Here is a 23634-nt window from a genome sequence, read left to right as displayed (position 1 = left end):
CAGGGGACAGGCAGCAAAGGCCCCCCCAGTAGCCCCCTGCCGGCCGAGAGCTGGTGAGGGGGAGGGTCGCTCCCTTCCCAGCTCTGCGGCTGCCCCCACTCCCGCCCCACAGCCCCTGCCCGCCTGGCCCTGGGCCCCCCCACTCTGGGGGAGCCCCTCACTCCCCACCTGCAGGCCCCTGCCAGTGCCAGGCTCAGGACAGACGTGGGGCTGGAAATGGAGAGAAACGTTCCTTTATTGAGATGGAAATGGAGGCGCCCTCTCCCCACTCGCTCCCTCGGCGCCGGCCGGGGCTGGACCCGAGCGCCTCCTCCCCCGCCCCCCGGCCTGGCTCAGTCGACAGCAGGGGTGGAGGGGAGCTCCTGGGCTGGAGGGGGCCCCTTCCGGCATACAAGTTCTTGGCCGCCAGCCCCTCTGCTGGTGACAGGAGCCCCCCAGTCGCTGGGCACATGGGTGGCCCCATCTGTGTGCGGCTCTGGGAGGAGGGCGCCGGGGGGCCCTACCAGGCCCCAGGGGAATCCAGTGGAGGTGGCCTGTCGCAGCAGGGCCCAGGGCTCGGCTCACGTTCTGGCGTAGAAAAGGCAGCTGGGGTCTGGGAGATCCAAACTCTGCTGGTGGGCGCCCGTCCGGGCAGGAGGGCGCTGGGAGGTCCCGGTGCGGCAGTGGGGGGCGGGCACAGCCGTGGGCAGTGGTGAGGTCCGGCTCGGGTGGGGCAGGAGGGTCACTGGATTGGCGTCCTCGGCCGCCCCCTGGAATGGCCTGGCTGGGAAGTGGGGCCGCAGGAGAGATCCCTGAGAGAGAGCGAGCGAGCGGGTGCCGGTGAGGGGGCGCCAGGCAGGGCCCCCGAAGCACGGGAGGAGCTGGGGGGTGGGCTAGGGGCACATACCGGCTCTCCCGGCCCTCACAGCTCGTCGTGGTCGGCGGCGCTGGGGTCGCGGGGCTCCTGGCAGGCGGCCGGCGTCACCAGCTCCATGAGGTACTCGCAGCGGCTCGGCTCCGTGGTGGACGTGACCACGGTCTCTTTGCCGCACGTCAGCTTCACCTGGGGGCACGGGAAGGGCCCGTCAGCTTGGGGCACGGGAAGAGGTCCCCAGCCGCCCTGGGCCTGGCCCGACACCTCCGGAGGACAACGCGCTGGTCTGAGACCCGACCCGCAGCCCCCCCAGTGCCCTGGGCCTGCCTTCAGCCCACCGCAGCCAGCGTCAGCCAGGGATGGCTGGGGGCGGGGGGACAATACACCGGGGCCCAGGCTGAGGGCTCAAATGGGCCCTGCAGGCCTCAACACTGAAGTGGGATGCGGTGCCGGGGCAGGCCATGGGGCACAACTAAGGGAAACACAGAGCTGGGGCCAGGGGATAGAGCTAAGGAGGCCTGCATGGAGCTGGGGGGGGGGGGGGGGGCAGGGGGGCAGAACTAAGGGGACGTGGCACCAAGGGGCAGAGGCCTGCTGGGGCAAAGCTAAGAAGGCCTGCGCAGTGCCAGGGCAGGAGAACAGAGTTAAGAGGGACTTAGCACCAGGGCAGAGTTAAGGGGATGTGGCACCAGGGATAGAGCTAAGGAGACCTGCATGAGGCGGGGAGGGGGGGGGCAGAGTTAAGGGGATGTGGTGCTGGGAGGCAGAGCCAAGGAGGCCTGCACAGCGCCAGGACAGTGAAGCAGAGCTAAGGGAGATGAAGCACGAGGGCAGAGTTAAGGGGATGTGGTGCTGGGAGGCAGAGCCAAGGAGGCCTGCACAGCGCCAGGACAGGGAAGCAGAGCTAAGGGAGATGAAGCACGAGGGCAGAGTTAAGGGGATGTGGTGCTGGGAGGCAGAGCCAAGGAGGCCTGCACAGCGCCAGGACAGTGAAGCAGAGCTAAGGGAGATGAAGCACTAGGGCAGTTAAGGGGATGTGGTGCTGGGAGGCAGAGCCAAGGAGGCCTGCACAGCACCAGGACAGGGAAGCAGAGCTAAGGGAGTTGAAACACTAGGGCAGAGTTAAGGGGATGTGGTGCTGGGAGGCAGAGCCAAGGAGGCCTGCACAGCGCCAGGACAGGGAAGCAGAGCTAAGGGAGTTGAAACACTAGGGCAGAGTTAAGGGGATGTGGTGCTGGGAGGCAGAGCCAAGGAGGCCTGCACAGCGCCAGGACAGGGAAGCAGAGCTAAGGGAGTTGAAACACTAGGGCAGAGTTAAGGGGATGTGGTGCTGGGAGGCAGAGCCAAGGAGGCCTGCACAGCGCCAGGACAGGGAAGCAGAGCTAAGGGAGTTGAAACACTAGGGCAGAGTTAAGGGGATGTGGTGCTGGGAGGCAGAGCCAAGGAGGCCTGCACAGCGCCAGGACAGGGAAGCAGAGCTAAGGGAGTTGAAACACTAGGGCAGAGTTAAGGGGATGTGGTGCTGGGAGGCAGAGCCAAGGAGGCCTGCACAGCACCAGGACAGGGAAGCAGAGCTAAGGGAGATGAAGCACTAGGGCAGAGTTAAGGGGATGTGGTGCTGGGAGGCAGAGCCAAGGAGGCCTGCACAGCATCAGGACAGGGAAGCAGAGCTAAGGGAGATGAAGCACTAGGGCAGAGTTAAGGGGATGTGGTGCTAAGGAGACCTGCACAGAACAAGACTGGCAGCCAAGATGCTCAGCGCACAATGAGCCCCACGCAGGTGTCCCTGGCCAGACACCTGGATCTCAGGTGTCCTCCCAAGATGAGCTGCCCAGCTCGGACTGAGAGGCACCCTACAAGGCAGGGTCTGCCCCTGCCACCAGCGGCTGCTTCAGGGCTCCTGCCCTCGCCGGGCAAATGTGGCATCGTGATCCCCGGCCTGACACTGGCCCGCTGGGGAGCTGACTCCTGCCCCCCCTTGGCCAGGGGCGAGAGAACCTGCATCATGTGCTCCTGCATCCGCACCCCTCCCCCGTCCCCGCCCCCGCCCCCCAGCAGTGAGGTGCTCCTGTGACACCAGCCCAGGCGGGCCGGGGAGGGGCAGTGCTGGGCGTGTGCCGGGGGGCCGGCGGGATCACTCACTGTAGTGGAGCGGTTGGGGCCCTGCCAGCAGCCCGTCCCGTGCTCGTACTTCATGACGCTGAACTTGTTCTCCTCCGAGCCGGCCCACGAGCCCCACGAGCTGGAAACGAGAGAGGTCAAAGGTCAGCAGCCCACAGAAACCCCTGCCGCTCCCCTCCCTCTGCAGGGGCAATGCCAGCTGGGGGGCGGGAAGAGACACATGTCCATGGCTCATGGGGCCTCTCCTCTCCAGGTGGCTCCAATCCAGCCCCAGGACTCGCTGGACAGGGAAGGGGGCCTGGGGCGGGGGCAGCTGGCCAGGGGGCAGGGAAGGGGGCCTGGGGCGGGGGCAGCTGGCCAGGGGGCAGGGAAGGGGGCCTGGGGCGGGGGCAGCTGGCCAGGGGGCACCGCGAGCGCTGTCTTACCCCAGGTTGGTCTCGGCTCCACCGTGCTTGGGTTTCTGGGACACTCGGTTGAAGGGGCAAAGGCGGTAGATGTACCTGCCGGGGGAAGGGGGACCACAATGAGAGACTGCCCTGGGGGCACTGGCCCAGCCCCCGTCTGGGGCATGAGCCCCATGGAGCCACCGGCCCAGCTGCAGCTCCAGCAGTGGCCAGAAGCAAGAGGCCAAGCCCCACAAAGCCCTCCTGGTCCCCCCCAGCCTTCCCGCCCCACACGCTGTCCCGCTGCACCCCCTTTCCCAGCTGATTCCCCCCCACCCCCGCAGAGATGCTGTGTTGCCGTGGCAGCGTCACCTGGGCCCCGTAGCTTAGCAACCCCTCGCGTCGCGCCTGGGGGTGCTGGGATTTGTAACGATTTTGGGGGATGGGGGGGAACCGGCCTTAAAGAGACAGGGCGGCTTTGGGGAGCTGCTCTGGGCCTTTGGGGAAATCAGCTGCCAGGAACACACCTCGTTAGCAAGCGCATCCATCTGGCAGGCAAGGAAATACGGGTGGGGGTGGGGGACACAAAGCAGAGCTGCCCCCCGCCCCTCCCCATCCCACCAGTTAGGAGCAGCTGATGCGGGGCAGGGATAGTGCCAAGGGAGTGAAAGGGGAAACTGAGGCACAGAGCCAGCAGCTTTCCTTGGGACAGAGCACAGAAACCAGCCCTGATCAGCCCTCCTCCAAGAGGGACGTGGGGTCTAGGGGTTAGAGCAAGGGCGCCAGGACTCCTAGACTCTCTCCCCAGCTCAGCCATTCCCACACCATGGGACCATGGGCAGATGAGGCCTCCTTCGTGCCTCAGTTTCCCCATCTGCACAATGGAGATAACAGCCCTGCGCTGCCTCCCAAGAGCGATGCGGAGGGGGCGACAGGAATATTCCCAGTTCCTGGCCCCAGGGGCTGCTGAACAGCTGGGGGGGGGGGGGGCGCTGAGCCCCAGGAAAAGGCCTGGCTCAGCAGCTCATCTCAGCCCCCCCCCCCCCCCCCCCCCGCTTTCTGTAAAGGAGGACTGGGCTGGTGACTCCCACATGCCCCCCCTCCTCCCGGAGCAGAGCCAGGCCTCGAGCATCACCCTGCCCCCATGCACCAAGTCAGACCCATTTTGAAAGGGGGGGGGGCAGATTTTTCTGCTCCTCTCTGGGAGGTGCTGTGCCGAATGCGCCTCACCTTCCACGTCATCACCGGCCGGCTGCTGGGGAGCCCGGCCAGAGGCCCAGAGCCAGAGCGACAGGCCTGCCTGGGCCGGTTGAGGGAAAGGGGGGGATGCCAGCCTGGCTCGTGAACACAGGACCCAGTGCCAACGCCACAGGAAGGAAACTGCCGACCTACCGCTGGCTTGGGCACAGCCCTGCTGCCCCCCAGCCCAAGCCGGGCAACCCCCTGGGGGCGCCCCGCGGAGGTAGGCAGGAACCCAACGGCAGCCCAGTGCCGCCGGTAACGCAGAGGCGAAGGCGCAGTCTGGAGAGGTGCCAGGCTGAGTCGGGACTCAGAGGGCGTGGGGGCTAGTGGTTAGAACAGCGGCGTGCTGGGGCAGGAGTCCTGGCTTCCATGTCCAGCTCCGCCACTGTCACACCGGGATTCCAAGGTCACTCCCCTTGCGCATGTCTCAACGGCCAGGTCTATGCACAAGGGACCACCCGGACCCCCACCCAAAAGGGGAAACTGAGGCACCCAGCAGGGATGCGACAGGCCCCACGGGATCTGGCAGCTCGCTCCGGGCCCTTAGCTTAGCACTGTGACGCTGGGGGCCAGGGGACCCCGGCGCAGGGGCTGGGTGCGGACTGCGAGCCAAAGCTGGAATCCGGCAGCAGGCTGGCTCGGACACAGGGCGCCCTGCTCCGGAGGGGAGCTCTCCCGCGGCCGGCACCTACTCGTTGGTGGAGAGCTCGTAGCACTGGCTGTAGAGATACGCGAACTCCCCCTGGGGGCCAAAATCGAAGGAGATCTCCTTCTCCAGGTTCCTGGAAAGACAGAGGGGGGAGGTCAGGCCCTGCCTCTCAGGCACACCCCACTCCCCGAGTGAGGTTCATCCCTGGCCCCGTCTCTCTCCCTACCCCATGTGGAGGGCAGCACCTGTCGCCCAGCCTGGCACTTTTCATTCTCGCTGCCCCAGCAGATGTGGCAGCTCCCCTCTCGGGCAGGGGAAAGGCCCCTGCTCCAGTTCAGAGTGGGGAAACTGAGGCAGAGCAGCGGCAGTGCATGGGGGGGGAGGGGATATGTCGAGCCAGAGGTAGGGACAGAATCCAGCCCTCACACTCAACCCCTTGGCCCCCTCCCCTCCCCCAGAATAAAACCCAGGAGCCCTAAATCCCAGCTCCCCCTTGCTCTCACCACTAGCTCCCACTCCCCTCCCAGAGCGGAGGAGAGAACCCAGGAGTCCTGGCTCCCGGGGTTCACCTAGAGCCAACCAGGGACTCTCAGACCTCATCTCATCTGCTCCTTGCATGGGGGTGGCCCTGCCATCAGCCCCCTGGCTCCTGGCTCACGGGAGGGGGGATTTGGGGGCACAGTGGCCTGATGCCAGGCAGCCCCTGGGAGGGGCAAAGACAGGGATGAGGGGGGCACTGACCCCAGGCCTGCTTGGCTCCTGCCACACGCGCCAGCTGCCAGGGGCAGGACCCCAGGGGACTCGGGCACCTGGCGTCAGTGAGGGCGGCTGTCTGGGTTACCTCCCCGGTAGCCAAGGCTACTGCCAATTACTGGCCTCTCCAGGGCAGGCTGCTGCAGTCAGCCGGAGAAGAGGGGAGGGGCCAGATGCCTTGGCCAAACTGCTGAGCTCTTAGCTTAATTGAGTGTGAGCAGCTGAGGCCCCAGATCTGGGAGGGGAGTGGGGGCTAGTGGTTAGTGCGGGGAGGGGCTGGGAGCAAGTTCTAGCCCCACTTCTGGGATGGGGAGGGCGGTGTGTAGGGGTTAGAGCAGGGGGCTTGGCGCCTAGACTCCTGGGTTCTATACCCAGCTGTGCTCCTAAAAGAAGCCACAGCGCTCTCCTGTGCCTCAGTTTCCCCTTCTGTGGATGGCAGAGGAAAGAGCCCTGCCTGGCTCTTTGCCAGAGCTGGGGTATGAGCGGCAGGGGCCCGGGCCCAATCCCTGCCTTCCACATTCTCCCCCACAGCCCCCCTTCTGAGCAGTGCCTCTCCATTCCCAGCTCATCCTGGCCGCTGCGTTCCACTCCAGCAGTGGGGGCAGCCGCAGTGTTCTTCATCCCTGCCATGGGAGGGAGGCTCTGGGTTTGTAACCCCCCCTCGCTGCCCTTCAGAGGGGCCGGAGAACTGCCCCCAGGAGCCCCGGGGTAGGGTGGGGGAGATGTTCCCCCCCTTCCAATCTGGATTTCCAACCGGCCGCCACCAGCCTGGGCCAATGGTACCCGCGGTTCCTTTCGCTCCCCATTAACAATTCATGCTTTAGCTCCAGCCCGACGTCTGGCTCCAGCTCCCAGCCGCAGGATCACGCTGGGCCTGTCTCCGGCTCCCCTCCGGCCCTGCCCTTGCACCTGAGTGCTCTCCGGCACTCTCAGCCGCTCCCCGGGGACTGGAGCTGTTTACTCCACTAACCCATCCCTCTGGGCTTGCTAATGGCTCAGCCAAAGGCATCACGTGCAGCAGAGAAGCGGGGGGGTGGGTAATGCCCGTGGACTGGGAAGAGGGGCTCCTGCTGCTATTTTAGGGGGTCACCGTGCTCGCCTGTATCCGCAAAACCAAGGAGTCCCGCGGCACGTTCAAGGCAAACAGATGGATTTGGGCCGACGCTTTCGTGGGCACAGACCCGTCTGAGAGACATCTGACGGGGCGCGGGGGGGGGGGGGGGGGGGGGCGTTTGCCCAGGAAAGTGAATCTGCTAAATATTTGAAAGCGCTCGTCTGTCTGAAGAACTCCTCCTAAATGCCACGAGCCAGGATCGATGCGTTCGCTGTACAGCTTCCTCTGGGGCTAGCCGGGCGCAACGCACGGGGTTGGCTGTGCCAGGAACGCGGGCCGGGCCTGGGACAGGTTTGTTCCTCAGAAAAGCAAACCGACTCGCGACCGACTCTCCAAAGTCCAGCCCCCCCGGGGACAGAGCTGAGCAGATGTTGAAAGACGGAACCAGGTGTGACGTAGTGGGGGTATTGGGCTTTCTATGCCGGCTCTGGGGTAACCCCACTGGCTGCTGCCGGTACCGCAGACCAGAAGGACAGGGAGTGAGACATTATGCAAAGAGGCGCCCTCACCCTGTCTGACCAGCTACCCCCCATGGAGAGGAACAAAGGAAGGTGGAATGCCCCCCGGGCTGGGGGGCAGGGCTGGAGGAGAGTTAGTTAGTTTCTGTCTGGGAGCTGGAGGAAGCAGCCTCAGCAACAGGCTGGGGGGTTTAGAAGCCAGACCCCCACCCCATATCAAGGGGGGCTGAGGCATCCTAGGCCTGCCCTGTAACCTGGTGACACCTGCGCTGTATCCTGGAGAGGCAATAAACTCCCTCTGTTCTACCGGCTGGTGGAGTCTGTTCGTGCCATTTCGGGGTGCAGGAGGCAGGGGACCCCAACGCACCGTCACACCGGGATGAGCCAGAAGCAGAGGAGGAACCGGGGCTAGGATCGCATCTCAATGCGCCTTACAGAACGGAGCCACAACGCGGACACGAGAATAAAAGGCTACAGGAAAGCTCGGCGGCTACAGCCTGGTTCTGTGCCGACCTCGCGACTGGGCAGCGAAGACACAAAGGACACGCGATGGAATTCCCGACTGGGAGCCAAGCCGTGCCGGGGGGATCGGCTCGTGATCAAACCCGTCGCTGAGTCTTTAAGATGCCCCCGGACTCCTCGTAGTTTTAGGGGGGGTAACCGACGCTGGCTCCTTTCGACGGAGCAGAACTCAAACTCCAAGGGTGCTGAGTAACTAACTCAGAGGCCTGGTACAATAGGGGAAAGGTCTTTACAGCCCTCGCACCTCATGCAGCATCTGCCCTCGCTGTTCTAAGGGTGCTGCCAGGCCTGGTCGGGGGGGGGGCACTGTGGTTCACCATGCACACGATCGATAGAAGACAGCTTGGGAGGAGGGGGGGAGTTTGGTTTTTTTAACATCAGCGCCCACCTCGCTGTGGTCTCCTGGGATGGGTCAGGGCTGAGGGGAGAGAAGGAAAAGCCGATTTCCTGCTCCAGATAAACAGCTCTGCGGGGACACTGAGTCCCCAGGGGGTGGGCCGGTGTCTCCATCAAACACCCCACCCTCCCCAAGCCATCAAGCCTGTAGTCATAACAGCCAGCCTGGGATGCGAGACAGCAGAGATCAAGGAACACTGTCAAGACGGGATTTTCAAAAATCCCCAATCCTCATTAACAGCTTAATTGGGGAAAGCTAATTGGCTTTTGGCCCTAGCTGCGGTTCATCTCCAATCCCAGCAGCCATCCAAGGCCTGGCAGTTTTGCTTGACTCCCTTGTTTAGCCCACACCTGCGCTACCCACTAGGTCACACTCCTCCCCCAGGGCTGGGAAGAGAACCCAGGAGTCCTGCCTCTCCAGCTCACGCGTCAACCACAAAGTCCCCCCTCAACTTGGTCACATTTCGAGGCATCTTAGTCTGGATCCGGGCAGGTGGCCCCAGTCCTGGCACACTCCTCCACACTTGTCGGCCCCCCAGTCGCCCCCTTACCGGATGGAATCCTCCATTTCCTTCAGAGACTTTTCGGCTTCTTCAAACTGCTCCCGGGCTTTCTGGGCGGCTGGAAGAGAGGGCAGGGAGGTGACGCTGGGGGCCGGGGAAGGCCGGGCCGGTTTGTCTGAGCCCGGAGCGCCCCCTGCAGCCGCAGCAGGAAAGGGGACAGACGCCAAGGGCCATCCATCCTTGGCTGCCATGTCAGGTTTGTGGGGCTTGGTTGGCACCGGCGTGGGCTGCTTCCCGACACGGGCTAGACTGAACTCCGCCAGAGCGCCCGGCCCCTGCAACACACCGGGCCTCCCTCCCTAGAGTGGGGCACGCAATTCCCGAGTCCTGACTCTCAGCCCGCCTGCTCTAACCACTGTGCCCCACTGCTTCCCGGCCCATGAGCAGGGCGCAGGCCCTGGCCGTAAGGGGGTGCGGAGTCACACGACAGCTCCTGCCCTGCCCATGCGGAGAGGCTGCCTGCGCGGGGTCGGGGGCTGCAGCAGCTGCTGAGGCACAAGCGTGTCCCGCAGAGAACCCCCTTGTGCTGCGAATTCACCCCCCCGCCTGGCTTATTCCGGGTTAATTCCCTGGGCTGGGCCGGGCCGGCACCCGCCCGCAGGCCTGAGTTATCCGGAGCAAGTCGAGCACGGCCGTTCGAGGAGGGCCCGGGGCTTGGTCCCCGTGCAGCCCTTCCCCGTCACCTCGGTGATCTGGGAGGGTTACGTCTCTCCCATGGGTTCCCCAGCAGCAGATTTTACCTCAACCCCCCCTCGCCCCAGGGAGACAGCTGAGCTGCCACAGCCTTCCCTGCAGCGCTGCCCAGCGCTACGTGGACGGGCAGCACCCAGCACGAGGGGGCCGGGGCTCTCGGTCCTCCCACAGGCCTGCTAAGGGCCTGTCCCGACCGCTCGCCACGGGAGGCCAAGCCCTCGGAGGGCAGGAAGTGCCAGGGTGAGGCCGCTGGCTCCACAGAGAAGGGCGCCAGAGCTGGGGGGAGTCTCCATCGCTGGCGGATTCAGCTCAGGGAGGATGGAAGGTCCTTCGGCCACACACGAGTCTCCGGGCGCAGTGCAGGACTAATGGAGCCATTTGGCAGCCTCGGGTAGCGGTCGATGGGCTTCCCGGAGGCCACGGGCCCAGGGGAGGCAGCTGCACTTAGCCCGGGCTGCATTCCCGGGGAGATGCTGGGACACAGAACCCAGGCGCCTCTGAGGCTGCTCCGGCGGCCGGGCGCAGCTCGCTGGACTCTGCCCTGACGCGCTGCCGGCTCGGGCTGGCAGCGGGCACGGCCGCCGCGGCTCATGCCGACAGCACGTCCTCCTGCTGGGAGCCGCCCCCACCCAACCTGGGACTGTGGAGATCTGAGTTCGACTCCCAGCCCGGGCAGGTGCTCATGTACTTCTGTCATCTTAACCTCGCAAAACCAGGGCTTGCATCTCTGCACTGAATGGGGCTGAGGAGAGAGGGAACCCGGGTGCAGACAGGACGCCGGGGTAGATGGGCTGGACGAGGGAACCGAGAGGCAGCTCCGGGTAATCCCTGGCGCTGTACCTGCCTGGCGCCCACAGGCCCCCGGTATGAGCAGATGCAGCCCGGCAGAGAAAAGGCCGGAGCAGCTGCCCTGGACTTTGAGCCCTGGCTGTGAGCATGCCTGCCCCAAGGGACGGCACTTGCCCGAGCTCCGTGTGCGCACAGGCCTAGCAGTGGGGGGGTCCTGACCTGCATTCCCTGTAAACCAGGTGCTTGTGCAGCTGTCCAGGAGAGTGTCCAGTGCCGCCCAGCTGATTAGTAGTGCGCTCACCGCTAGGTTCGGGTGTCTACTGGTGGTGCACATCCACACATGCCTCAGTGCACAAAATTATTCCACACATGGATGGAAAAAATTAGAGGGAACATTGGTCCTGATCCCTGCCTAAGTGCTACCGTAAAACAAACACACAGTGCCTGGCACAGCTGGGGCCTGGTCCCTGTCTGGGGCTCCTGGACACTACCTAATCAGATTGCCGCGGCCCTGCCAGCGCTGTCCCATGACGCCAGCAGCCTCCCCCCACGCCGCTTCGCACAGACTTCACTGCAAGGAGGGGATGAGTCACCTTTTCTCCATCCCTCCCTCGCTGCAGGAAGCAGAACCAGCTGCTGGAACAGACAGGGAATAGGGCCTGGTAGGGGCCCTGCCCCGGCACGGCGGCTCTAGCCGCCCTCGAAACGGCAGCGGATTACTCCCTTGGCAGGTCGTGGCGGCGGCAATAAGGCAGGGAGCTCTCAGACTGGCGCAGGCTGCTTTGCAGGGCTAACCCCCCCTCTGAACCCCACGAGGCGAGAGCGCTGGAGGTGCTGAGCTCCGGCTGCTCCCCACAGCAGCCCCACATCAGGGTTCTTCCCCCAGAGCTCGTGAGCAGGAGGGCGAGGACCCAGAGACCCCAAGATGCGAGGCTGTCTAGGCTGGCTCCTAGTCACAGACTGGAAAACTCCATGTGGGCCTCAGCGTCGGGCCTAGTTTGTGTCCCGCAGACTGGAACCCCTGGTGGTACAGCTGTATGGAGGCCAGCAAGGGTCTGGCTGGGCTTTCTCGGCCTTTGGCTGCGAAGCCACGCACTGAAGAGATTTCTACATGGCACAGTGGGTAGATCACTAGTCTGGGGTCCAGACTCAGCTCTGACACACACCACCCCCCAGTCAGTTGCTGTGCCTCAGTTTCCCCACCTCGGTGTAGGGATAACAGCACTGCCATGGCCAGGGATAACTCCATTAAAGATTGTGTGGTGCCTGGCTGGAAGGGTGAGGGGGCCAAAGAAACAGGGTACTGCTGGGAAGCCCCGGCCCCCTGCCACAGCTTTAGCCGTCCGACTTCGACAAGGGGAGTTGGGCGCCTCCGTAGCTTTAAAAATTCGGGCCGGTCTTCGAAAGAGCAGCCTGCGACAGAGCCCTCGAGCCCGGAGGAATCGGCGAGTTCCTGGCTACGCGCTGACTCATTCCAAGACACAAACGGGATCGGCTCTCGCCTCCCACGCACGAGCAGCCTAGAGATGCTGCGCCCTGCAGCACGCGCCTGATCCCTCGCCGCGCAAATGGCTTTTGTTTACAGATCAGGTGGCAGGTTCCGCCTGCGTTAAGCCCGTAAGCCTCTCGGGGGCGAGATTTTAAAAGACCCGCGGGGGGACAAACGGAGCTCGGCGGAGCAGTGCACCAGAGGCGAGGAAGGGCCGGAGCGACCCGACGTGAAGCCCAGAGGCTACGGTGAGGGACGCCGGTAAACGCACTTTGATGTCGGCAGGTCACGAGCGACCCCCGAGCCAAGAGGCTGTGGATGGTCGCTGGGGCTCACCCGGCGGCTGCCAGGCGGGAGATGGGGAGGGGGGAAGCAGAGTCAGGCAGCCAAGAGGGGCGACCCTGGTTCAAGTGCTGGGCCTGGCTAAGGGATCGGAGGCCCCCCCGCTACCCGCTGCACACGCGGCGCCCCCAGGAGGGGCTGGGATGTCTCTGCAGTGGCAGGGGTGACTCGACGTCGAGCTATTCACCAGCACACAGGCACAGGAACCATCCCGCAGGGGGAGAATCCCCTCCCCCCACTGGGCGGTTTCTGCCCTTGGTTTACAGCCCTACCGTCAATGAGGGCCTGCGTCGCTTCATCGTAAGGGGGCAGCTTCTCCACATCCTCCTCCACCTTGTCGGACGGCTGCTTGGGCGGGGGGACCTGCAGGGCAACAGGGGCCACGGGATTGGGAAGCTGGCATGCAAGGGCGGTGCCAGGGGCGGAGAGGGGTGCAGGGAGCCATGCCGGGAACACGGGACCCTCTAGTTCGAGGCAATGGGCCAGCGGAACTCACCGCCACATGAGGGCACGGCGCGCAGCAGGGCGATATGGGGGCTGGGTGTTCAGCTGGAGGATGAGACTCTCCAGAAAAAGAATGACCAAGGGCTCGGGAAGATGAAGGGCAGGGGCTGATCTCCGACGGGTGGGAGGAGACTGTCTCTGGGGCCTAGTCACCTCCCCACTCCTTCCACGGCCGGCCCAGGCTCCCTGGAGACGGGATACCGGGCTAGATGGGCCTGCCCCAATCCAGCGAGCCCAGTGCTCTTGTGGGGTTACTTGGCTCTAGGGGCTCACTTGCCCCTGCCCTGTGGGACAGGCCCGGGGCAGACACTGCCTCCTCGTACCCCTGCTGGGAGTTCCTGCAGGCAAGGGAGGAGGAGAAAGCAGCAGCTGGGATTACCCTGAGTGACGGGGCAGGAGGGCTGGTTCGCGATGGGATCAGGGGCTGCAAGGACCTGGGTGTCCTGCCTCAGCCAGCTGGGGCCGGGCACAGCCCCACCCGATACCTTTGGCTCCTCTTCATTGCTCTCGTCGTCGTCGGCCTCGTCCTCTTCCTCCTCGTCGTAGTCGTCCTCCGGGGCCGGCTGCTCTGGGGGCAGGTCTGGCTGGGGCTCCGGGGCCTCTTCTGCTGGGGCCTCAGGCAGGGGAGCGGCGTCGGGCAGGCCCTGGAAGCACCAAGCAACCCAGGGCGGTGTCAGCGCAGCATCCGGCTGCCACGCGAGCCAAGCAGGGCCCCAGAGGGGAAGGGCCGGCCAGGGCAGGCAGTAGTGGGCCTGGGCTCTTTCTGTCCCCAGCTTGGGGTCAGTCCATAGGGCCACCACCCCTTCGTGCCTCAGTTTCCCCATTTACGACAGGCGCGGCTGACAAAGGTACGAGCCACGAGTGCAGAGTGCCGCTTTCAGTGCCGTCTCACAGCAGAGCCCCTCCAGCCTCCGACCCTGCAGCACTGAACAACAGACCAGCTACAGATGGTTCTGTTAGCCATTTGTGTAGGCCCTACGCAAACAGAGGTGCACACGTGCAGCCCAGTGGCGCTCGAAGAGGGCAGCGCCGGGTCTGGGTCAGCTCCACAGTGCTGGAGCTTCTGATTGCAGGGGGCTTCTGATTGCAGTAGGGAATGCTACCACCACTCAGCCCTTCTCCAAGCAGGGGAGCGCGGCCTAGTGGCTAAAGCACTGGGGCACAGGCGGCTTGGATTCCAGGCTGTGCTGCTGAGCATCCCTTGGAAGAGCCACTTCCCACCTCCGTGCCTCAGTTTCCCCACCCACACAATGGGCACAAGGATCCTCAGTTACTTTACGAAGCACTTTGAGCACCACTGATGAAAAGCATGAGTCACGAGCTAGGGAAACTGAGGCACCAATGGGGGATGCGACTCCCCACCAGAGGGCGCACTCACCTATCACCCCACCACGCTGCCGACTGCCAGAGGGCCTCGCATCCAGTCACTGGGGACACCGGCCACACCACATGCCCGCAAACGGCACAGCAGCGCCGTTAAAAGCTAGGGAAACTGAGGCACGGAGCCCACCCAGCTGGCCAGCAGCAGAGCCAGGAGCAAAACCCGGATCTCAGTCCATGCTCTATCCCCTGGGCCACGCTGCCAGGAGCTGGCCCTGTCATTCCAAAGAGAGATGGAGGCAGAGGCCCCCTCGGCAGAGGGCCGGCCCAGAGCACTGACCTCGGGCTTGTAGTTCTCCTTGATTGCAGTCCACACAGAATCCTGGAAGCTGGAGGCATCGGCCTGCAGGGCGTTTCCCAGAAGGGTCTGGAAGAGAAGCATTGCGGCTTGAGAGCAGCAGGGCCTGTGGGACTCTCTGCCACTGGATGTGGGGGAGCCCAAGAGGAAGGTTGAGAGACTATGCAGGGCCCGGTTCCCACCCAGGAGCCAGTCTCCAGCTGGCAGGACAGGCAGCGCCTCCCCCGCCTGCCAGAGAGGGCTAGTCCGGCCTCCTCTCCTGCAGGCATTCTCCTAGCTTCCTCTGCAGCAGCTGGGCAGAGATGGGCTAGCAAAGAGCCAGGCTGGGCTAGTGATCAAAGCCCCCCGCAGGGACTGTCTGGGATTGGCTCTGGCACTGCCTCCCTGGCCAGCTTCGGGCAAGTCGCCGGATCTCTGAGTCAGCAGGACGCCCTTGTAGCCAAGGCTAACGGCATATTGGGGCGTGTTAGGAGGAGCACTGCCAGCAGATCTAGGGAAGGGATTATTCCCCTTTATTCGGCGCTGGGGGGGCACATCTGGAGTTTTGTGTCCAGTTCCGGGCCCCCCACTACAGGACGTGGACGCATTGGAGAGGGTCCAGCGGCAGGCGACCAAAACGGCGAGGGGGCTGGAGCACATGGCCGATGAGAGGCGGAGGGAGCTGGGTCTGTTTAGTCTGCAGAAGAGCGAGGGGGGATTTGAGAGCAGCCCTCAGCTCCCAGAAGGGGGTTCCGAAGAGGCTGGAGCCCGGCTGTGCTGTGGCGGGAGGGGGCAGAACGAGGAGCAATGGGCTGAAAACTGTTTCCCGAGGAGGGTGGGGAAGCGCTGGGACGGGCTCATCCCTGGAGGTTTTTAAGGCTTGACAAAGCCCTGCCTGGGCTGACTTAGTTGAGGTGGGTCCTTCTAGGAGCAGGGGGACCCTTGAGGGCTCTTCTGACCCTCATCTTGTGCGATTCTTCTGCGCCTTGGTTTCTGCATCTCTCGAGTGGGGACAGCCAGCCGGCCTTTTCCCTGCCCCTCCCTGGGCCCCACTCACTGGGGCTCCCCACATCCGGGCTGCAGCCGGCTCAATGAAGGTCTCCCCGGGACTTGGTCTTGCAGCCCCCAGATCTCGGAGCACCCCATCAATTGCTCCCTGACCCAGCGGTTCCTACCCTCCTGCTCGAGAGCAGCCGCCCAAAGCTCCTCTTGCCACCTTGTCTGGGGAGAGCAGACTTCGAGGGTCAAGACCCCCCTGGGGAGTCGTGTGTGCGCCTGGACGGATGCATCCCGGCAAGGGGCCACACGGGCCTGGTGGCCATGGAGAGAGAGGACTTTCCGTGCCAGGCTGGGCCCCGCCCTCCCAGTAACAAGCCCCTCCAACCGGCGACCCACAGCACCTGGGGGGAGAGGGGCTGAAAAGGGGAACTCCCCGTCCCCTGCCCACACCCTCCGGGTAGAGCAGCCTCCCTGTGAGCCGTTACTGCCACCTGCTGGAGAACAGGTGGAAGGGACGCTCGTGGCCGGTTCTGGGTCCTCGGGGCTGCTGCGGACCAGGGCTTTGGCGGGCTGGGAGCCAGGAGGGTTTCACTGTGGCCACAGAAGCGGCCACGCACGGGAGCTGGGCAGAGCTCTACCTTTGTAACGGGATCTGACACCTTTTTGGGAGGCGGGGTGTCCATGGGGCTTTGGGGGGAAGGGCTTCACGCCTGGGCAAGCTACTGCATGACGGGGGTGGGAGATGTTAAGCAGTGGCTGCTTCCCACCCCAGAGGTGGCTGCATTTAAGTATGAGAGAAAGCGACTGTTTGGATCTGAAATGATCCGAGCATGGGACAGAATCCGGGCTCCTGGGCTCTAGCCCCTGCTTTGGGAGGGGAGCAGAGTCTAGTGGTTAGAGCAGACAACGGGAGTCAGGACTCCTGGGCTCTAGCCCCAGCTCTGGGAGTGTGCAATGTCACGCCACCGACGCGGCAAACTTGGACGAGGCCCTTCCCTGCCGGCGACCGGAGGACGACCCAGCTGGAGGGCTGATGCGAGACGTGCTAGGGACTGTCTGACGTGACACGGCGCAGTGCACATCGCTGGGCGCGCCTTCCCTGCCCTACCTGGGCTTCCGTTTCCGAGAGGGTCCCGTCTCCGTCCACGTCCAGCTCCACGTGGGTTTGGAGCTCGGCTACTGACACCCTGCAGCCAGGAGATTGGGAGAGGTGGGGGGGAGACCAGGCAGGACGCGTGAGCCGAGGCCGCAGTGCAGAGGCCGGTGCGGGACAGACGAGGGGCCTATCCCCCGGCCCCTCTGCCAGTCCCGTTTGTTTGTGGGGAGTCCTGTTCCCCCCTCCCCGGTAGCAGGCACCTCACTGACCGGCACAGAGGGGTCACCTCTGACCTGGGCCCTGGCCCGGCTGGCTCCCCCAAGCATTCCAAGCACTTGAAGCCGTAATTCAGCACTGGCCCGTGGCTCCATCTGCAACCAGCCGCTGGCTGACCTGAGCCTCCCTGGGCATCGTCCGAGCTTTCTCGGGGCAGGAGGGATCCTTCCCCGGGGCTGGTTACGCCAGTACCACAGGGTCCCTGTGCTGGCCCAGAGGGAGATTAGCAGGAGAGTGCTGGGGAGACTCGGGGTGGCAGCAGGAATCAATAGCAAAGGTAACAGGCATCTGCAGAGGTGCCCCCAGGGCTCAGCCTCCCCCACCCGTGTGGGGCGAAGGTGGGGACCAGGCCGGTCCCCACTGAGGACACTGCTGGGCCCCACGACCTCCCTGGAGTTTGGGGCAGAAATCAAGGGGCTCCGGGCTACGCAGCGGGGAGCACACGGTGCTGGGGGCCAGTCCTGGCTGGCCAGGGGTCACATGGGGGTTCAGCACACACAGGCAGGGGGTGCTGCTGTGACTCCCCTTTGGCTTCTGGGTAGTGCTCCCCGTTTGATGCCCGCGTGCAGAAGGAATTCTGTTATGTGCACCCATAGGGGCTGGATGTGCGACATGTCACCTTCGTGTTGGTGCACTGCATTCAGTCTGCACACGGACGGTTGGGGAGGATGAGGGGTTTGGAGTGTGGGAGGGGACTCGGGGGGGGCGGCTCTGGGGTGGGGATGAGGGGTTTAGGGAGCGGGAGGTGGCTCCAGACTGGGGCCAAAGAGGTTGGAGTACAGGAGCGGGTCAGGGCAGGTGGCTGGCGGGGGGGTCTGGGCATGGGTCTGCCGGTTTTACAGTCAGGCGCAGGAGGGGGCTCAGGGTGTAGGGCACCTACCTGAGGCAGCTCCCTTTGGGGGGTGGGGTGGGGGGAAGAGAGAACCGGTGGATCTGTGCGGCCAATACTGTCCGCGTACAGCCAATGGGCGCAATTCCCGGCCAATGAGAGTGGTGGGGGCGGAGCCTCCAGGCACTCTCAGTAACGCTGCTCCAGCCAGGCGCGGGGGCAAGAAACGGCAGCGCACGGAGCCGCCGCCCACCAGGAAGCGCCGGCCCAAACCCAGTGGCTCTAGGGGCTGCAGCCCAGAGCCCTGCATTACAGGCCCCCTCACTGGCCCTGGCTGCAGCCCCTAATGCCCCTCAATCTGGCCCTGCCACTGGGCCAGAGGAGCAAACCTCTCCTCTGGCTATAGCCGCCAGGCGCAGCTTCGAGGGAACCCCCCCCCACGACTCACAGGCCGTCCCCGTCGTCATCCAGCTCCTGGAAGGCTTCTCTGGCTCGGGCCTGCTCCCGCGCCGCCTGCTCGGCCGCCCTCTGTTCTGTGTGGGGCCAGGCACAGACTCCGGTTAGAGCACCGCCCCCAGGTCCCCCTCCCTCCCCAGGCAGGGCAGCGTGCTGCCAGGCACTGCACGGGGCACCGGGGAGCCTGTGATTTGGATCTGCCCCCCGAAGCCCCAGCCAGGGGGATCCCGGGGCCAGTTTTACAGTCAGTGCCTGACGCAGGAGGCAGGAGTCCCCGCGGGAGGGAGGGAACGAAGTGACGGCCCTGGACATGCGGGGGCCTGCACGTACTGACCCTGCTCCCGCCAGAGAACCCCGGTTCCCTGAGCTAACTGGTCTGCTGCGCTCCCCCGGCAAGGGGAGCCCAACTCCCACTGCTGCTCTGCCCACTGGGCAACGCTGCCCTTTTCACACGCCTCTAGTCCCTCCGAGCCAGCCAGGCGCCCTCCCCCTCCCCAGTGTCCTGCAGAGCAGCACCCCCTCCCCTTCCCCAGCACTGCCCCTCACCCTCCCAGTTCTTCTGGTGAATCTCTTTGGCTTCCTTCTCCGGCTTCTCTGCTGCCTCCTTTGTGGATCTCAGCGTCTCCACCTGCTGCTCCAGAGACTTCTTCCCCTCCTGCAGCTCTGCCAGCGTCCTCTGCGCAAGGGCCAGGAGTAAGGGAGCAGGCCGGACCCAGCGGGGGGGGGGGGAGTTAGGAAGCAGGCTGGACCCAGCATGGTTGCGGGGGGGGGGTCAGGCCAGACACGGCATGGGCGGGGGGGGGGGGGGGGGGGCCAGACATAGCCCCTAAGGAGTCTCTGAGCAGCAGCACCTGCCCAGTTGGCTGCAGCTTCCCCCTCCCCCCGGATTTACTCTCTCTGGGGACTGAGGTGGGGGGAGGGAGAGGAGTCGATACAGCGACTGGCACAAGGTCACCCAGGAGCTCTGTGGCAGAGCCAGGAACTGAACCCGGGGCCCTGATCCCCACCCCCTCCCCAGACCACAGCCTAGACCACGCTCTCCTTGGGGGGCTGGGAGCGAACCCAGGGGGACGTCCAGACCACATGGCTCCGTCGTCGGAGCCACGTAAAATAGTTTACTCGGCACAGGCAAAGCAGAGGGGATTTAAATAATCCCCGCTTCACTGAAATAAAGATGGCCGCCGCGCTGTGCTGATGATCGGCTGGTCCGGCGCAGCACGGGGGCCTAGACGCGGCGCGGTCGACAAGGGAAGCCTTCGTCGACCGCTCCGGTATGAACAAAAGGATTCCCTTGTCGACCGCGCCGCGTCTAGGCCCCCGCGCTGCGCCGGACCAGCCGATCGTCAGCACGGCGCGGCGGCCATCTTTATTTCAATGAAGCGGGGATTTAAATAATCCTTTGCCGATGCCGAGTAAGCTATTTTCCATGGCTCCGCCGATGGAGCCACGTAGCCTAGACGTATCCCAGTAGTCCACGGAGCCCAGATGCGCCCGCCGGAGCCGGCTCCCTCCTTGGCAGCGGGGCCCCGGGTGCTCTGCACACCCACAACCCAGATGGGAGCCTCCCAGCTCCCCGGTCTCCCCACCTGCTTGTCTTCCCTGCCCTTGCTCGCTTCTTCAATCAGGCGTTGTTTGAGCTGGAAGCCTTCCCTGGCCACCTCTGCCATCTGCGCCAGCGCCTCCCGCTCCTTCCGGCCCATCTCCCTGCACGGGGTGGGGGAGGGAGAGGCGCCCGGATCAGCCTCGGCAGCGGCAGCCTGGCTCTAAGGGTCCTAGAGGGAGGGCCCCCCCCCAGCTCTGGCAGACTCAAACTGAAAGGGGCGCAGCCCCCGGAGAGGGGCAGAGAGCGGCCCCATGTGATCACGGGCGGAGCTGGCAGGTGGGACGCTCCAGGCTGGTGCAGGGAAGGGTCCTGTCAGGGGCCAGGGTTTTAAGCCTCCCTCAGGAGCGGACGGGGTGAAGAGCCAAGTTCTCACCTCAGAGCTGGGCCTGCTCCCTCACCCTGGGCCATGAAGCAGGAGCCACCCCCAGAGCCACCCAGCAGGGCCCCACTGCCCCAGGGCTGCTTTGCTGAGATGTGGGGTGCCAGCAGGGGAGGGGACATTTCTGCTGCATGCTGGGTAACGGACTGAGCCCTCCCAGGACAAGGCACTAAACAGAGGGGGCAATGCAACTGGAGACAGAGCCCCAGAGAGGAAAGGCCCCATCGCCCCCCTCCCCTCCAAGGGCAGATCAGAGCCGGGCCTCATGTTCCACTCCCTGCCCCCCCGAGCCAGTCCCATCCCCATAGCCGGGGCCGCCCTTACTTGCAGGTGTTCTCGCATACGAAGCCGCTGTTGTACTCGTCCGTGGCGTCGCAGCAATCTGAAAGGGAGAGAAGAGGGGCCGTCACGGCCCAGCCCTGCGCGCTCAGGCGCTCTCAAGCAGAGCGCCCCCGGCCCCGCGCGGGGAGGCCCGGCTTACCGCAGACGCCGTCGTTGACGCGGGAAGAGGGGATGTACTGCGGGCGGTAGCCGGCATTGGTGCAGTGGAAGCGGCCGTTGGGGCAAGCCGAGGTCCCTGAGACACGCAACAGAAAACAGATCTGCCGTGGGCAACTGCCCGGGTGCACGGCAAGAGAGCTCCACGGGCTCTGCAAGGCCGGGCTTCGCTGCCAGCGCAGCCCGCATCCCGACTACGCGCACACACCACCCGCCGCTGCCCCTGCCAGCCCAACCGCTCTGCGGCCCCGCTGCAGGGGGTGAAGGCCTCCCACGACTGCCTCCCCGAGCCAAAGGGCAGATTCTCCCCCGGTTCTCTGGGAAAGATCCCGCCCCAAGCAGCCCAACCACGGGGAGCGCCTAGCACAACCTCCGAGTGCAAAGGTAGCGAGGACACAGCAAGGTCGATGCAAGAGCACTGACGGCCAGAAGGAATCAGCTGGCTTGTTGTTCTGACCAGCACGGGCCGGAGACCAGCCCCAGGATTTCAGCCAGAGCCAGGCATTTTGGGCTCTGTGAGCCACCGGCAAGGGACCAAGGTGCCACCAGCGGGGCGATGGCAAGGCATGGACTAGATGAGAACTGCAGCTTGACAGGGGCGAATGACACCCCCTCCCTCCCTGCTTCATGCCTCTCATCAGGATCCCGCCCCACAGCTGCCTCACACCCTCTCCCGCCCTGCTCCCTGCCATTTCAAGTAGGACCTGCCTCGACAGATATGGCCCCATGCCAACGCAGCAGCTCGCGGGGGCCGGCTGCTTCCATCCCAGCAGGGGGCGCTCTGGCCCATCACCCACCTGGCTCGTCGGAGCCATCCTGACAGTCGCAGTAATCGTCATTCACCCAGTCGAAGGCGATGGTCGAGGACCCGTCCAGGCAGGTGAACGGCTTCGATTCCTCATAGAAGTGATGGTCTGGGAAGGGCAGAACCAGAGATGTTACAGGGCAGGGAGGGGGAGTCCATGGGGATTTCTGGGCTCCCTCCAGACTAGGTTGGGGAACCCAGGGGCCCGGCCTGAGCAGCGCCCCGCAGCATGGTGTGGCAGGGCTGGGCTGGGCAGCCCCTCACCCACGTTATACCTACTGCTCCACCCCGGCCGGGCCTGCTGCACCCGTGGAATCCCAGTTAACTGTTTAGCCGGTTGGGTTTTTACATCCCTACTCCAGACACCCACCCAATGAGCCTGGAGGAAGAACCACCACTAGGCCAGTGTCTCAGGTCACTACGAACCAGGGTTGCTTCCTGGTTCCAGGCCCATGGCTCTAAGTACCAGGCCAATCTACCACCCATCAGCCCTGCCATCTCCACCCAAGCCTCAATTTTAACGACCAGCTTTCACTTCTCTCTGGAAACACAGGGAAGGCAACTGGCCTGCTGTCATCCCCCAGGCCCTAAAATGACTCTCAAACAGAACTGTGCAGCTGGGACTCCTGGATCTAGTCCCAGTTCTGGGAGGGGTGTGGGGCCTAGAGATTAAAGGTGGTGGTGGTAATTCAGGACTCCTGGACTCTAGTGCTGGCTGTGACCCTGATTTCCCAGCGTAATGGGGGTACGTCCCACTCCCACTCCGTACCTCCGTTTCCCCATCTGGTTAAAAATCTCTTCCTGCCTTGCAGGGGGATTAGGGAGCCTGGAAAGTCCTCAAAGGTCGAGAGCCTCCAGGCGATGGTGGAGGTGCATGGAGCTATTGCAATGCAGAACTAGGAGACACTCAGCTCCCAGTGAGCTGACCTAGGGGATTTCCCTTTAAGGAGCTACGCCCCCAAGCATGTTTCAAAGGGCCAGCCACCCAATTCAGTATCAGACTCTGTGGCGGATCCTGGTAACGTACTGGTCAAAGAGACGCCCCGGGGTCGCTTGACCTCCACGGCGGAGGCCAGGGCGCTCAGTACCGGCAGCAGCAGCAGCAGCATGACCCACAGGCAAGCACAGCAGATCCTAGGGGCAGGGAAGAAAAGGGTGCCAGCGTGACTAGATGTTTCCTCTGCATGGGAGTGGAGGGAAAAGGGGGCTCCGATCCTACATAAGCCCCTCTAGGAGCATCCTTCTGGCCAGCCCCATACCTGCAGCGCCTGTGCCGCCCTCTCCAGCGCCTTCCCCGCTAAGGGGCACAGTCTGCAAAGGGGTTGCTATGGAAGCCCCACCTCTGCTGAGGTCCCTATAGAGCCAGCCCCTCCCTCCCCGCACTGAGACCCCAACAGACCCAGCCCCTCCCTCTCACCCATGGAGGCACCTCGAGAACTCCACCCCCACCAGGGCCCTGTAAATGCAGCCCCTACACAACCCCTCCCCCACCGAGGCCCCTATAGGTGCGGCCCCTCCCCCACCGAGGCCCCTATAGGTGCAGTCCAGCCCCTCCCCCACCGAGGCCCCTATAGGTGCGGTCCCTCCCCCACCGAGGCCCCTATAGGTGCAGTCCAGCCCCTCCCCCACCGAGGCCCCTATAGGTGCAGCCCCTCCCCCCGGAGCCCCTATAGACCTCATCCCTCCCCGCTGAGGCCCCCTATACAGCCAGCCCCCCTTTCTCACCCACGAGGCCCCTATAGAAACGAGCGCTCCCCCCCCCGGCCCCTATAGACCCAGCCCCGGTACCCAAGGAAGGGGCGGAATCCCCGTGGAGCAGGGTCCAGGGTCCACGCCAGAGCAACCGGAAGTCAGCGGCGACTCACATCCGCTTGGGCGCCCACAAAGGAGGAAGGCGGGAGGAAGACAAAGGAAACGTCGATTCCAGGCGGCCATTTCGGGGGTGGCGTGGCTCGTTCCGGCTCAATGGGGCCGGCGGCCATCTTGGAGGTGGCGGAAGTAGCTGACCCCGCTCGCTAACTATGACGAGGCCCCAATGCGCCGCGCTTCCGGTGTCCACCTTGAGTGTGGCGGAAGTTGCCCTGCCAGTGATAGAAAAGGGGCCCAGGCCCCCCCAACAGTGTGGCACTGGGAAGCGGGACCAGAGGGCGTCTCCGCATCGTCGT

At 64.5% G+C, this 23634-nt stretch overlaps 1 protein-coding gene across 2 annotated transcripts; it reads right to left on the bottom strand.

The window, feature by feature from the left end:
* Window positions 1–217: 217 nt before the first annotated feature.
* On the bottom strand, window positions 218–23412 carry PRKCSH (PRKCSH beta subunit of glucosidase II). 2 transcript variants are annotated; one of them, XM_075902341.1, is made up of 18 exons: window positions 23258–23412; window positions 22497–22603; window positions 21462–21578; window positions 20648–20743; window positions 20491–20548; window positions 19771–19888; window positions 18731–18860; window positions 18177–18261; window positions 16636–16714; window positions 14532–14618; window positions 13357–13515; window positions 12640–12730; window positions 9043–9112; window positions 5292–5381; window positions 3400–3474; window positions 2996–3095; window positions 887–1042; window positions 218–791 (listed from the first exon to the last, which is right to left on the bottom strand). In XM_075902341.1, the coding sequence occupies exons 2-17, from the start codon at window positions 22576–22578 to the stop codon at window positions 902–904; spliced, it is 1578 nt and encodes a 525-aa protein (XP_075758456.1). In that variant the 5' UTR covers window positions 22579–22603; window positions 23258–23412; the 3' UTR covers window positions 218–791; window positions 887–901. The 2 variants fall into 2 exon arrangements, with proteins under 2 accessions (XP_075758456.1, XP_075758457.1); XM_075902342.1 differs by lacking the exon at window positions 23258–23412 and adding an exon at window positions 22729–22878.
* Window positions 23413–23634: the final 222 nt, after the last annotated feature.

This window comes from Pelodiscus sinensis, chromosome 19 (genome assembly GCF_049634645.1).
Source record: "Pelodiscus sinensis isolate JC-2024 chromosome 19, ASM4963464v1, whole genome shotgun sequence".
Classification (NCBI taxonomy): Eukaryota; Metazoa; Chordata; order Testudines; family Trionychidae; genus Pelodiscus; species Pelodiscus sinensis.
Note: the sequence above shows the minus strand (reverse complement) of the source record. Positions and strands in the feature narration are given on the sequence as shown.